This window comes from Oncorhynchus nerka, linkage group LG9a, assembly GCF_034236695.1.
Source record: "Oncorhynchus nerka isolate Pitt River linkage group LG9a, Oner_Uvic_2.0, whole genome shotgun sequence".
Taxonomy (NCBI): domain Eukaryota; kingdom Metazoa; phylum Chordata; class Actinopteri; order Salmoniformes; family Salmonidae; genus Oncorhynchus; species Oncorhynchus nerka.
The window spans coordinates 4,590,269-4,605,715 of record NC_088404.1 but is presented as its reverse complement, the minus strand read 5'-3'; the positions used below and the strand labels follow the sequence as shown (position 1 = coordinate 4,605,715).

Here is a 15,447-nt window from a genome sequence, read left to right as displayed (position 1 = left end):
CCTGCTACACTCTGACTGGTGTGAGTTAGTTACCCTGCTACACTCTGACTGGTGTGAGTTAGTTACCCTGCTACATTCTGACTGAGTTAGTTACCCTGGACTGTGTGAGTTAGTTACCCTGCTACACTCTGACTGGTGTGAGTTAGTTACCCTGCTACACTCTGACTGGTGTGAGTTAGTTACCCTGCTGACTGGTGTGAGTTAGTTACCCTGCTACACTCTGACTGGTGTGAGTTAGTTACCCTGCTACATTCTGACTGGTGTGAGTTAGTTACCCTGCTACACTCTGACTGGTGTGAGTTAGTTACCCTGCTACACTCTGACTGGTGTGAGTTAGTTACCCTGCTACACTCTGACTGGTGTGAGTTAGTTACCCTGCTACACTCTGACTGGTGTGAGTTAGTTACCCTGCTACACTCTGACTGGTGTGAGTTAGTTACCCTGCTACACTCTGACTGGTGTGAGTTAGTTACCCTGCTACACTCTGACTGGTGTGAGTTAGTTACCCTGCTACACTCTGACTGGTGTGAGTTAGTTACCCTGCTACACTCTGACTGCTGTGAGTTAGTTACCCTGCTACACTCTGACTGGTGTGAGTTAGTTACCCTGCTACACTCTGACTGGTGTGAGTTAGTTACCCTGCTACACTCTGACTGGTGTGAGTTAGTTACCCTGCTACACTCTGACTGGTGTGAGTTAGTTACCCTGCTACACTCTGACTGGTGTGAGTTAGTTACCCTGCTACACTCTGACTGGTGTGAGTTAGTTACCCTGCTACACTCTGACTGGTGTGAGTTAGTTACCCTGCTACACTCTGACTGGTGTGAGTTAGTTACCCTGCTACATTCTGACTGGTGTGAGTTAGTTACCCTGCTACACTCTGACTGGTGTGAGTTAGTTACCCTGCTACACTCTGACTGGTGTGAGTTAGTTACCCTGCTACACTCTGACTGGTGTGAGTTAGTTACCCTGCTACACTCTGACTGCTGTGAGTTAGTTATCCTGCTACACTCTGATTGCTGTGAGTTAGTTACCCTGCTACACTCTGACTGCTGCGAGTTAGTTATCCTGCAGGGAGATACAGGGGTCATCATGGTTGTTCACGGGTTGCTGTGAAGGAAGTCAGGTCATACTGTTTGGAGGTTGAAGTTCGGATGGCACCAAGGGAGGACGTTTCTGGGGAGAGGGAGGGAGGTATTTCCTTTCTGGGTCCTGGTCGCTGACAGTGTGTATGTTTGTGTGTGTGTGGGTGTATGCGTGCTTGCATGAGTGCCTGAATTACATATGGGTGGTCCTGGGAATTGCATCCATTATCTGAACATTATAAAAGCCAGGTTCTACTAACTGAACTACAGAGGACCATGTTCTACTAACTGAACTACAGAGGACCATGCTCTACTAACTGAACTACAGAGGACCATGTTCTACTAACTGAACTACAGGGGACCATGTTCTACTAACTGAACTACAGAGGACCATGTTCTACTAACTGAACTACAGAGGACCATGTTCTACTAACTGAACTACAGAGGACCATGCTCTACTAACTGAACTACAGAGCACCATGTTCTACTAACTGAACTACAGAGGACGATGTTCTACTAACTGAACTACAGAGGACCACGTTCTACTAACTGAACTACAGAGGACCATGTTCTACTAACTGAACTACAGAGGACCAGTGTTATGCAGGTGAGTGAGGACCCAAAAGCGGTTTAACAGAAACAGTCTTTTAATGTCCAAACACAGGGAAGACATAAATCCTCTTCAGCTGTATCGGTTGACAAAATAGACAACCCGCAGAGAGGGCGACAAATAAATCATAAAGTCCTCTGATCTTTACAGGAGAGTCCCCTTCTAGCAGCAGAGGAGAATAGCAGGGTTAGCGGCAACAGACTGCTGGTCTCTCCGGATAGGCACGCGTTGTAGAGGACAGAGGTACCTGATCACACGTAGCATCTGATGAAGAGGCAGATTACGACAGGACGGGACAAGGGTGAAGCAAACGAGAATCTGACAAAGACAGAAGCAGAAACAGAGAGAGAAATAGAGACCTAATCAGAGGGAAAAAAGGGAACAGGTGGGAGAGAGTAAATGAGGTAGTTAGAGGAGATGAGGAACAGCTGGGGGAAGGAAAGGGAGAGAAGGTAACCTAATACGACCAGCAGGGGGAAACGAAGTGAAGAGAAAGAACAGGAACAAGACATAACATGACAATACATGACAACCAGGTTCTACTAAGTGAACTACAGAGGACCATGTTCTACTAACTGAACTACAGAGGACCATGTTCTACTAACTGAACTACAGAGGACCAGGTTCTACTGTCTACAGAGGACAATGTTCTACTAATTGAACTACAGAGGACCATGTTCTACTAACTGAACTACAGAGAACCATGTTGTATTAACTGAACTACAGAGGACCAGGTTCTACTGTCTACAGAGGACAATGTTCTACTAATTGAACTACAGAGGACCATCTTCTACTAACTGAACTACAGAGAACCATGTTCTACTAACTGAACTACAAAGGACCATGTTCTACTAACTGAACTACAGAGGACCATGTTCTACTAACTGTACTACAGAGGACCATGTTCTACTAACTGAACTACAGAGGACCATGTTCTACTAACTGAACTACAGAGGACCATGCTCTACTAACTGAACTACAGAGGACCATGTTCTACGAACTGAACTACAGAGGACCATGTTCTACTAACTACAGAGGACGATGTTCTACTAACTGAACTACAGAGGACCATGTTCTACTAAGTGAACTACAGAGGACCATGTTCTACTAACTGAACTACAGAGGACCATGTTCTACTAACTGAACTACAGAGAACCATGTTGTACTAACTGAACTACAGAGGACCAGGTTCTACTGTCTACAGAGGACCATGTTCTACTAACTGAACTACAGAGGACCATGTTCTACTAACTGAACTACAGAGAACCATGTTCTACTAACTGAACTATAGAGGACGATTTTTTCTGTTATTGGGCTATTATAAGATTTAAACATTTCCGGTTTGAACGGGAATACCGAGATGCCTGGGAAGGGCTTTCAGTTTTCTCGGGAAGGAGAAGTGGTATATTTTCGTTTGTGTGGAGAGGGGAGGGGGGAATTTCCTGGCTCGGTCTACGTCGCTGTCAGTGTGTGTGTTTATGAGTGTTTGTGTGTGTGTGTGTGTGTGTGTGTGTGTGTGTGTGTGTGTGTGTGTGTGTGTGTGTGTGTGTGTGTAATGTGTGTGTGTGTGTAATGTGTGTGTAATGTTTGTGTGTGTGTGTAATGTTTGTGTGTGTGTAATGTGTGTGTGTGTGTGCGTGCATGCTTGTGCTCTCCCTCCTCCCTCTCAGTCCGGATGGATCTGGTAAGTCATCCTGTCCCAGTAACAGGATGTTACGGGATGCCCTCTTCATCTCACATGTCATATCGCTGGACAGGGAAGCAACCTGGAAAAAGACAAAGAATTCCATTTCAATAGTTTGTTTCTGTATGGGGTTATCATACTGACTAATCATACTGCCACCTGCTGGTGTTTCCCACATAAACCAAGATGCATTCCAATGTGCTTATAGAGCAGCACGCTGGACTGCAGACAAAGTCCCAATTAAAGGGAATTTCCCAGAGTTTAGTCACTGTCACTAACCAGATACCATCTGGATACTCAGCACTGAACCTTAGAGGCTGCTGCCCTATAGACATGGAATCATTGGTCCCTTTAATAATGGAACATGGTCACTTTAATAATGGAATCACTGGTCCCTTTATTATTGGAACACTGGTCACTTTAATAATGGAATCACTGGTCCCTTTAATAATGGAACACTGGTCACTTTAATAATGGAACACTGGTCACTTTAATAATGGAACACTGGTCACTTTAATAATGGAACACTGGTCACTTTAATAATGGAACACTGGTCACTTTAATAATGGAACACTGGTCACTTTAATAATGGAACACTGGTCACTTTAATAATGGAACACTGGTCACTTTAATAATGGAACACTGGTCACTTTAATAATGGAACACTGGTCACTTTAATAATGGAACACTGGTCACTTTAATAATGGAACATTGGTCACTTTAATAATGGAACACTGGTCACTTTAATAATGGAACACTAGTCACTTTAATAATGGAACACTGGTCACTTTAATAATGTTTACATACTGTTTTATCCACTTTATATGTAAGTACTGTATTCTAGTCAAGGCAACCATACTATTACATCCATGTATTCTACATATATACTACATATTCTATCTACACACTGTTCATAATATCTATGCATCACATCACACATATACAGTGCCCTCGGAAGGTTTTCAGACCCCTTCACTTTTTCCCCATTTTGTTACGTTACAGCCTTATTCTAAAATGGATTAAATAACAACAATCCTCAGCAATAATACACAGCAATAATACCCCATAATGACATCACAATACCCCATAATGACATCACAATACCCCATAATGACATCACAATACCCCATAATGACAAAGTGAAAACAGTTTTGAAGTTTTATTACAAATAGCAATACCTTATTCACGTAAGTATTCAGACCCTTTGCTATGAGACTCTAAATTGAGCTCAGGTGCATCCTGTTTCCATTGATCATCCTTGAGATGTTTCTACAACTTGATTGGAGTCCACCTTTTGTAAATTCAATTGATTGGAGATGATTTGGAAAGGCACACACCTGTCTATTTATTAAGGTCCCACAGCTGACAGTGCATGTCAAAGCAGAAACCAAGCCATGAGGTAGAAGGAATTGTCCGTAGAGCTCCGAGAATGGATTGTGTCGATGAACAGATCTGGGGAAGGCTACCAAAAAATGTCTGCAGCATTGAAGTTCCCCAAGAACACAGTGGCATCACTGTTACATGGAGAAGTTTGGAACCACCAAGAATCTTCCTAGAGCTGGCCGCCCCTCCAAACTGAGCAATCAGGGGAGAAGAGCCTTGATCAGGGAGAACCTGATGGACACTCTGACAGAGCTCTAGAGTTCCTTTGTGGAAATGGGAGAACCAGCGGCAGGGACTGGGAGACTAGTCAGGATCGAGGGAAAGATGAGCGGAGCAAAGTACAGAAAGATCCTCGATGAAAACCTACCCCAGAGCGCTCAGGACCTCAGACTGGGGCAAAGGTTCACCTTCCAACAGGACAACGACCCTAAGCACACAGCCAAGACAACGCATGAGTGGCTTCGGGACAAGTCTCTGAATGTCCTTGAGTGGCCCAGCCAGAGCCCGGACTTGAACCCGATCGAACATCTCTGGAGAGACCTGAAAATAACTGTGCAGCAACGCTCCCCATCCAACCTGACAGAGCTTGACAGAGGATCTGCAGAGAAGAATGTGAGAAACTCCCCAAATACAGGTGTACCAAGAAGAATCAAGGCTGTAATCGCTGCCAAAAGGAGCTTCAACAAAGTACTGAATAAAGTGTCTGTATACTTATGTAATTGGGTATATTAGATTTTTACTTTACGAAGTAGCAAACATTTCTAAACCAGTTTTTGCTTCGTCATTATGGGTTATTGTGATGTCATTATGGGTTATTGTGATGTCATTATGGGGTATTTTGATGTCATTATGGGTTATTGTGTGTAGATTGATGAGGGGAAAAAACTATTTAATCCATTTTAGAATTAGACTGTAATGTAACAAAATGTGAAAAAAGTTAAGGAGTCTGAATACTTTGGCACTGTGTAGTTTAAACGCAACAAAAAAAGAAACGTAGTCTCACTGTCAACTGCGTTTATTTTCAGCAAACTTAACATGTGTAAATATTTGTATGAAAATAACAAGATTCAACAACTGAGACATAAACTGAAAAAGTTCCACAGACATGTGACTAACAGAAATGGAATAATGTGTCCCTGAACAAAGTGGGGGTTAAAGTCAAAAGTAACCGTCAGTATCTGGTGTGGCCACCAGCTGCATTTTGTACTGCAGTGCATCTCCTCCTCATGGGCTGCACCAAATTTGCCAGTTCTTGCTGTAAGATGTTAACCCACTCTTCCACCAAGGCACCTGCAATTTCCTGGACATTTCTGGGGGAATTGCCCTAGCCCTTCCCCTCCGATCCAACAGGTCCCGGACGTGCTCAATGGGATTGAGATCCAGGCTCTTCACTGGCCATGGCAGAACACTGACATTCCTGTCTTGCAGGAAATCACGCACAGAACAAGCAGTATGGCTGGTGGCATTGTCATGCTGGAGGGTCATGTCAAGATGAGCCTGCAGGAAGGGTACCACATGAGGGCGGAGGATCTCTTCCCTGTAATGCACAGCATTGAGATTACCTGCAATGACAACCAGCTCTGTCCGATGATGCTGTGACACACCGCCCCAGACCATGACGGAGCCTCCACCTCCAAATTGATCCTGCTCCAGAGTACAGGCCTCGGTGTAACTCCTTTATAGTGTAATTCCTTCCACTATAAACGTGAATCCGACCATCACCCCTGACTCGTCAGTGAAGATAACTTTTTGCCAGTCCTGTCTAGTCCAGCAACGGTGGGTTTGTGCCCATAGGTGACGCTGTTGCCAGTGATGTCTGGTAAGGACCTGCCTACAACAGGCCTACAAGCCCTCAGTCCAGACTCTCTGCTATTGCGGACAGATTGAGAACTGATGTAGAGATTGCGCGTTCCTGGTGTAACTCGGGCAGTTGTTGTTGCCATCCTGTACCTGTCCCGCAGGTGTGATGTTTGGATGTACCGATCCTGTGCAGGTGTTGTTACATGTGGTCTGCCACTGTGAGGACGATCAGCTGTCCAACCTTTCTCCCTGTAGCGCTGTCTTAGGCGTATCACTGTACGGACATTGCAATTTATTGCCCTGGCCACATCTGCAGTCCTCATGCCTCCTTGCAGCATGCCTAAAGCACGCTCACGCAGATGAGCAGGGAACCTGGGCATCTTTCTTCTGGTGTTTTTCAGAGTCAGTAGAAAGGCCTCTTTAGTGTCCTAAGTTTTCAGAACTGTGACCTTAATTGCCTACCGTCTGTAAACTGTTAGTGTCTTAACGACCGTTCCACAGGTGCATGTTCATTCATTGTTTATGGTTCAATGAACAGTGTTTAAACCCAATGAAGATCTGTGAAGTTATTTGGATTTGACAAATTATCTTTGAAAGACAGGGTCCTGAAAAGGGGCGTTTCGGAGTTTATATATGTATATACAGTTGAAGTCAGAAGTTTACATACACCTTAGCCCAATACATTTAAACTCCGTTTTTTTTCACAATTCCTGACATTTAATCCTCGTAAAAATGCCCTGTTTTACGTCAGCTAGGATCACCACTTTATTTTAAGAATGTGAAATGTCAGAATAATAGTAGAGAGTGATTTATTTCAGCTTTTATTTCTTTCATCATATTCCCAGTGGGTCAGAAGTTTACATACACTCAATCAGTATTTGGTAGCATTGCCTTTAAATAGTTTAAACTTGGGTCAAATGTTTCGGGTAGCCTTCCACAAGCTTCCCACAATAAGTTGGGTGAATTTTGGCCCATTCCTCCTGACAGAGCTGGTGTAACTGAGTCAGGTTTGTAGGCCTCCTTGCTCGCACACGCTTTTTCAGTTCTGCCCACAAATTTTCTACAGGATTGAGGTCAGGGCCATTTTGCCACAACTTTGGAAGACCCATTTGGAAGTATGCTTGGGGTCATTGTCCATTTGGAAGACCCGTTTGCAACCAAGCTTTAACTTCCTGACTGATGTCTTGAGATGTTGCTTCTACATATCCACATAATTTTCCTGACTCATGATGCCATCTATTTTGTGAAATGCACCAGTCCCTCCTGCAGCAAAGCTCCCCCACAACATGATGCTGCCACCCCCGTGCTTCACGGTTGGAATGGTGTTCTTTGGCTTGCAAGCCTCCCCCTTTTTCCTCCAAATGTAATGATGGTCATTATGGCCAAACAGTTCTATTTTTGTTTCATCAGTCCAGAGGACATTTCTCCAAAAAGTACAGTCTTTGTCCTCATGTGCAGTTGGAAACCGTAGTCAGCACCTGTACATAGCCCATCTATAATTTAGCCCAAACAACTACCTCTTCCCCTACTGTATTTATTTATTTTGCTCCTTTGCACCCCATTATTTCTATCTCTACTTTGCACATTCTTCCACTGCAAATCTACCATTCCAGTGTTTTACTTGCTATTGTATTTACTTCGCCACCATGGCCTTTTTTTTGCCTTTACCTCCCTTATCTCACCTTATTTGCTCACATTGTATATAGACTTATTTTTATACTGTATTATTGACTGTATGTTTTGTTTATTTCATGTGTAACTGTGTTGTTGTATGCTTTATTTATTTATTTTATTTCACCTTTATTTAACCAGGTAGGCAAGTTGAGAACACCTTTATTTAACCAGGTAGGCTAGTTGAGAACAAGTTCTCATTTACAACTGTAACCTGGCCAAGATAAAGCAAAGCAGTGCGACACAATACAACAACACAGAGTTACACATGGAGTAAAACAAACATACAGTCAATGTATGTGTCGAACTGCTTTGCTTTATTCTTGGCCAGGTTACAGTTGTAAATGAGAACTTGTTCTCAACTAGCCTACCTGGTTAAATAAAGGTGAAATAAAATAAATAAATAAAGCATACAACAACACAGTTACACATGAAATAAACAAAACATAAATAAATAAAAAATAAATAAAAACTAGGAACACAAGCATTTCGCTACAACCGCAATACCATCTGCTAAATACAGTATGTGTCTGCGACCAATAACATTTTACTTCATTAGATTATATATTTTTTAATCATGTTTTTGCTTGGAGGACCTTATTTGTTTCTTGACATTTGTTTCATAACATTCATGAATCGAACTGTTTATGTCAAATTGTTTTGTATTGTATTCGTAACCCTGGATGTCCTAAAAAGAAAATGTCTAAATGACGGCAGGATGATGTAAGATGAATGTAAGTGTAGATGAACGTAAGTAGTGAATGTTTTTTCCCCTGTGGGACCAATGGAGTTGTGTCTTTTTCTCTAGGCGTGTACATCCTGATTGCTGTGGGAGCTGTGATGATGATTGTAGGGTTCCTTGGTTGCTATGGTGCCATCCAGGAATCTCAGTGCCTCCTTGGAACGGTGAGTGAGTGACCACTAGAGGGCAGCAGGACAACACCGCTTGTCTTTCAGGGCACGCCTCTGAACATTGGAGTGTAGCTCGGCCCAACGGCGCTCTCTCTCAGGAATAGAATATATATTTTATTATCTATTGGTTAGAAAATAAATGTGTTTTTTTTCTGCATTAATTAACACATCCAGATATACATACACGGAGAGATGCACAGGGTCAGCCACAGTGCAGTGTCCCTGGATGGACAGCAATATTAACAGACCTCTAAACATGGGAGAGTAACACAGCCCTACAGCTCTCTCTCTCAGTAGCACAGTTCTCTCTCTCAGTAGCACAGCCCTACAGTTCTCTCTCTCAGTAGCACAGTTCTCTCTCTCAGTAGCACAGCCCTGCAGTTCTCTCTCTCAGTAGCACAGCCCTACAGCTCTCTCTCTCAGTAGCACAGCGCTACAGCTCTCTCTCTCAGTAGCACAGCCCTACAGCTCGCTCTCTCAGTAGCACAGCCCTACAGTTCTCTCTCTCAGTAGCACAGCCCTACAGCTCTCTCTCTCAGTAGCACAGCCCTACAGCTCTCTCTCTCAGTAGCACAGCCCTACAGTTCTCTCTCTCAGTAGCACAGCCCTACAGCTCTCTCTCTCAGTAGCACAGCCCTACAGCTCTCTCTCTCTCAGTAGCACAGTCCTACAGCTCTCTCTCTCAGTAGCACAGCCCTACAGCTCTCTTTCTCAGTAGCACAGCCCTACAGTTCTCTCTCTCTCAGTAGCACAGCCCTACAGCTCTCTCTCTCAGTAGCACAGCCCTACAGTTCTCTCTCTCAGTAGCACAGCCCTACAGCTCTCTCTCTAAGTAGCACAGCCCTACAGCTCTCTCTCTCAGTAGCACAGCCCTACAGCTCTCTCTCTCAGTAACACAGCCCTACAGCTCTCTCTCTCTCAGTAGCACAGCCCTACAGCTCTCTTTCTCAGTAGCACAGCCCTACAGTTCTCTCTCTCAGTAGCACAGCCCTACAGTTCTCTCTCTCAGTAGCACAGCCGTACAGCTCTCTCTCTCAGTAGCACAGCCCTACAGCTCTCTCTCTCTCAGTAGCACAGCCGTACAGCTCTCTCTCTCAGTAACACAGCCCTACAGCTCTCTCTCTCTCTCAGTAGCACAGCCCTACAGCTCTCTCTCTCAGTAGCACAGCCCTACAGCTCTCTCTCTCAGTAGCACAGCCCTACAGCTCTCTCTCTCTCAGTAGCACAGTTCTCTCTCTCAGTAGCACAGCCCTACAGTTCTCTCTCTCAGTAGCACGGCCCTACAGCTCTCTCTCTCAGTATCACAGCCCTACAGCTCTCTCTCTCTCTCTCTCTCAGTAGCACAGCCCTACAGCTCTCTCTCTCTCTCTCTCTCAGTAGCACAGCCCTACAGCTCTCTCTCTCAATTCAATTCAATTCACTTTATTGGGATGACGTAACAATGTACATATTGCCAAAGCTTATTTTGGATATTTACAATATAACATTTAAATCAGCAATGGAAATGCAGCTCTGTCTCAGGTTCTGCTGTTGTGCAGTGGTTGCACAGCCTTTCCTCTACAGGGAGCCAGGGTTTTCCTGTGTCTACCCTTCTCAATGGCAAGGCTGTGCTCACTGAGCCTGTACTCTCTCTCTCTCTCTCTCTCTGGGACCAATCATTTTTGTGGACGATCAAAGTTTTGGCCTTCAGTAAAGTAAAGCCCTGAGATTACCCATTTTAAAAAAGCTTGACAAATTAATCTCTCTTTTGTCTTTCTCTTTCAGTTCTTCTTCCTGTTGGTGTGCCTCTTCGCCTGTGAGGTGGCTGCTGGCATCTGGGGATTTAGTAACCGTGAGACAGTAAGACACACACACACACACACACACACACAAACACACACATGGACTCTACCAAACTCTGCTATCTCCGTTTGTTCCAGATCTCCAAGGAGATGATAAATTTCTATGACGCGGCGTACATCAAGTCAGTGGACGTTGTAGACTCTTCCAGCAAAACAGCTGCTATCAAAGTCCTGGAGGTGTTCCACGAGACGGTAGGTCTCTGACCTCTGACCTCTGGCTGATTTCCTCATCATTTCAATCTGTTAAAGTGGTTAACAGAGTTGTAGCAATAATCTAGTAATGTGATTATAAAACACTAGCTTTTCCTGTAGATCCTGAATATCACAATTGACTGCGTTTTTTACACAGGCAGCCCTTGTATTCATTAATTGGGTCTTTTGACCAATCAGATCAGCTCTGGAAAAAAAGAGCTCATCTGAAAGGATCTGATGTGATTGGTTAAGAAAATCAATTTGTGAATTAAAAAAATATCAAATCAAATTGTATTTGTCACATGTGCCGAATACAACAGCTGTAGACCTTACAGTGAAATGCTTAATACAACAGCTGTAGACCTTACAGTGAAATGCTTAATACAACAGCTGTAGACCTTACAGTGAAATGCTTAATACAACAGCTGTAGACCTTACAGTGAAATGCTGAATACAACAGCTGTAGACCTTACAGTGAAATGCTGAATACAACAGCTGTAGACCTTACAGTGAAATGCTGAATACAACAGCTGTAGACCTTACAGTGAAATGCTGAATACAACAGCTGTAGACCTTACAGTGAAATGCTGAATACAACAGCTGTAGACCTTACAGTGAAATGCTGAATACAACAGCTGTAGACCTTACAGTGAAATGCTGAATACAACAGCTGTAGACCTTACAGTGAAATGCTTAATACAACAGCTGTAGACCTTACAGTGAAATGCTGAATACAACAGCTGTAGACCTTACAGTGAAATGCTGAATACAACAGCTGTAGACCTTACAGTGAAATGCTGAATACAACAGCTGTAGACCTTACAGTGAAATGCTGAATACAACAGCTGTAGACCTTACAGTGAAATGCTGAATACAACAGCTGTAGACCTTACAGTGAAATGCTGAATACAACAGCTGTAGACCTTACAGTGAAATGCTGAATACAACAGCTGTAGACCTTACAGTGAAATGCTTAATACAACAGCTGTAGACCTTACAGTGAAATGCTGAATACAACAGGTGTAGTAGACCTTACAGTGAAATGCTGAATACAACAGGTGTAGTAGACCCTTACAGTGAAATGCTGAATACAACAGGTGTAGTAGACCTCACAGTGAAATGCTGAATACAACAGGTGTAGTAGACCTTACAGTGAAATGCTGAATACAACAGGTGTAGTAGACCTTACAGTGAAATGCTGAATACAACAGGTGTAGTAGACCTTACAGTGAAATGCTGAATACAACAGGTGTAGTAGACCTTACAGTGAAATGCTGAATACAACAGGTGTAGTAGACCTTACAGTGAAATGCTTAATACAACAGCTGTAGACCTTACAGTGAAATGCTGAATACAACAGGTGTAGTAGACCTTACAGTGAAATGCTGAATACAACAGGTGTAGTAGACCTTACAGTGAAATGCTGAATACAACAGGTGTAGTAGACCTTACAGTGAAATGCTGAATACAACAGGTGTAGTAGACCTCACAGTGAAATGCTGAATACAACAGGTGTAGTAGACCTTACAGTGAAATGCTGAATACAACAGGTGTAGTAGACCTTACAGTGAAATGCTGAATACAACAGGTGTAGTAGACCTTACAGTGAAATGCTTACTACAACAGCTGTAGACCTTACAGTGAAATGCTGAATACAACAGGTGTAGTAGACCTTACAGTGAAATGCTGAATACAGCAGGTGTAGTAGACCTTACAGTGAAATGCTGAATACAACAGGTGTAGTAGACCTTACAGTGAAATGCTGAATACAACAGGTGTAGTAGACCTTACAGTGAAATGCTGAATACAACAGGTGTAGTAGACCTCACAGTGAAATGCTGAATACAACAGCTGTAGTAGACCTTACAGTGAAATGCTGAATACAACAGGTGTAGTAGACCTTACAGTGAAATGCTGAATACAACAGGTGTAGTAGACCTTACAGTGAAATGCTGAATACAACAGGTGTAGTAGACCTCACAGTGAAATGCTGAATACAACAGGTGTAGTAGACCTTACAGTGAAATGCTGAATACAACAGGTGTAGTAGACCTTACAGTGAAATGCTGAATACAACAGCTGTAGACCTTACAGTGAAATGCTTAATACAACAGCTGTAGACCTTACAGTGAAATGCTGAATACAACAGCTGTAGACCTTACAGTGAAATGCTGAATACAACAGCTGTAGACCTTACAGTGAAATGCTGAATACAACAGCTGTAGACCTTACAGTGAAATGCTGAATACAACAGCTGTAGACCTTACAGTGAAATGCTTAATACAACAGCTGTAGACCTTACAGTGAAATGCTTAATACAACAGCTGTAGACCTTACAGTGAAATGCTGAATACAACAGCTGTAGACCTTACAGTGAAATGCTTAATACAACAGCTGTAGACCTTACAGTGAAATGCTGAATACAACAGGTGTAGTAGACCTTACAGTGAAATGCTGAATACAACAGGTGTAGTAGACCTTACAGTGAAATGCTGAATACAACAGGTGTAGTAGACCTCACAGTGAAATGCTGAATACAACAGGTGTAGACCTTACAGTGAAATGCTGAATACAACAGCTGTAGACCTTACAGTGAAATGCTGAATACAACAGCTGTAGACCTTACAGTGAAATGCTTAATACAACAGCTGTAGACCTTACAGTGAAATGCTGAATACAACAGCTGTAGACCTTACAGTGAAATGCTGAATACAACAGCTGTAGACCTTACAGTGAAATGCTGAATACAACAGCTGTAGACCTTACAGTGAAATGCTGAATACAACAGCTGTAGACCTTACAGTGAAATGCTGAATACAACAGCTGTAGACCTTACAGTGAAATGCTGAATACAACAGCTGTAGACCTTACAGTGAAATGCTGAATACAACAGCTGTAGACCTTACAGTGAAATGCTTAATACAACAGCTGTAGACCTTACAGTGAAATGCTGAATACAACAGGTGTAGTAGACCTTACAGTGAAATGCTGAATACAACAGGTGTAGTAGACCTTACAGTGAAATGCTGAATACAACAGGTGTAGTAGACCTCACAGTGAAATGCTGAATACAACAGGTGTAGTAGACCTTACAGTGAAATGCTGAATACAACAGGTGTAGTAGACCTTACAGTGAAATGCTGAATACAACAGGTGTAGTAGACCTTACAGTGAAATGCTGAATACAACAGGTGTAGTAGACCTTACAGTGAAATGCTGAATACAACAGGTGTAGTAGACCTTACAGTGAAATGCTTAATACAACAGCTGTAGACCTTACAGTGAAATGCTGAATACAACAGGTGTAGTAGACCTTACAGTGAAATGCTGAATACAACAGGTGTAGTAGACCTTACAGTGAAATGCTGAATACAACAGGTGTAGTAGACCTTACAGTGAAATGCTGAATACAACAGGTGTAGTAGACCTCACAGTGAAATGCTGAATACAACAGGTGTAGTAGACCTTACAGTGAAATGCTGAATACAACAGGTGTAGTAGACCTTACAGTGAAATGCTGAATACAACAGGTGTAGTAGACCTTACAGTGAAATGCTTACTACAACAGCTGTAGACCTTACAGTGAAATGCTGAATACAACAGGTGTAGTAGACCTTACAGTGAAATGCTGAATACAGCAGGTGTAGTAGACCTTACAGTGAAATGCTGAATACAACAGGTGTAGTAGACCTTACAGTGAAATGCTGAATACAACAGGTGTAGTAGACCTTACAGTGAAATGCTGAATACAACAGGTGTAGTAGACCTCACAGTGAAATGCTGAATACAACAGCTGTAGTAGACCTTACAGTGAAATGCTGAATACAACAGGTGTAGTAGACCTTACAGTGAAATGCTGAATACAACAGGTGTAGTAGACCTTACAGTGAAATGCTGAATACAACAGGTGTAGTAGACCTCACAGTGAAATGCTGAATACAACAGGTGTAGTAGACCTTACAGTGAAATGCTGAATACAACAGGTGTAGTAGACCTTACAGTGAAATGCTGAATACAACAGCTGTAGACCTTACAGTGAAATGCTTAATACAACAGCTGTAGACCTTACAGTGAAATGCTGAATACAACAGCTGTAGACCTTACAGTGAAATGCTGAATACAACAGCTGTAGACCTTACAGTGAAATGCTGAATACAACAGCTGTAGACCTTACAGTGAAATGCTGAATACAACAGCTGTAGACCTTACAGTGAAATGCTTAATACAACAGCTGTAGACCTTACAGTGAAATGCTTAATACAACAGCTG

General features: G+C 42.8%; 1 protein-coding gene across 1 annotated transcript in view; it reads left to right on the top strand.

Annotated features, from left to right (window-relative positions):
- LOC115114999 (CD81 antigen-like) overlaps positions 1 to 15,447 on the top strand; it is an 83,842-nt gene that overhangs the window by 35,243 nt on the left and 33,152 nt on the right. Inside the window, exons 3-5 of the mRNA XM_065022241.1 lie at positions 9,042 to 9,139; positions 10,910 to 10,984; positions 11,065 to 11,178. Coding sequence (XP_064878313.1) covers positions 9,042 to 9,139; positions 10,910 to 10,984; positions 11,065 to 11,178 — 287 coding nt within the window. The remainder of the gene's footprint in view (positions 1 to 9,041; positions 9,140 to 10,909; positions 10,985 to 11,064; positions 11,179 to 15,447) is intronic.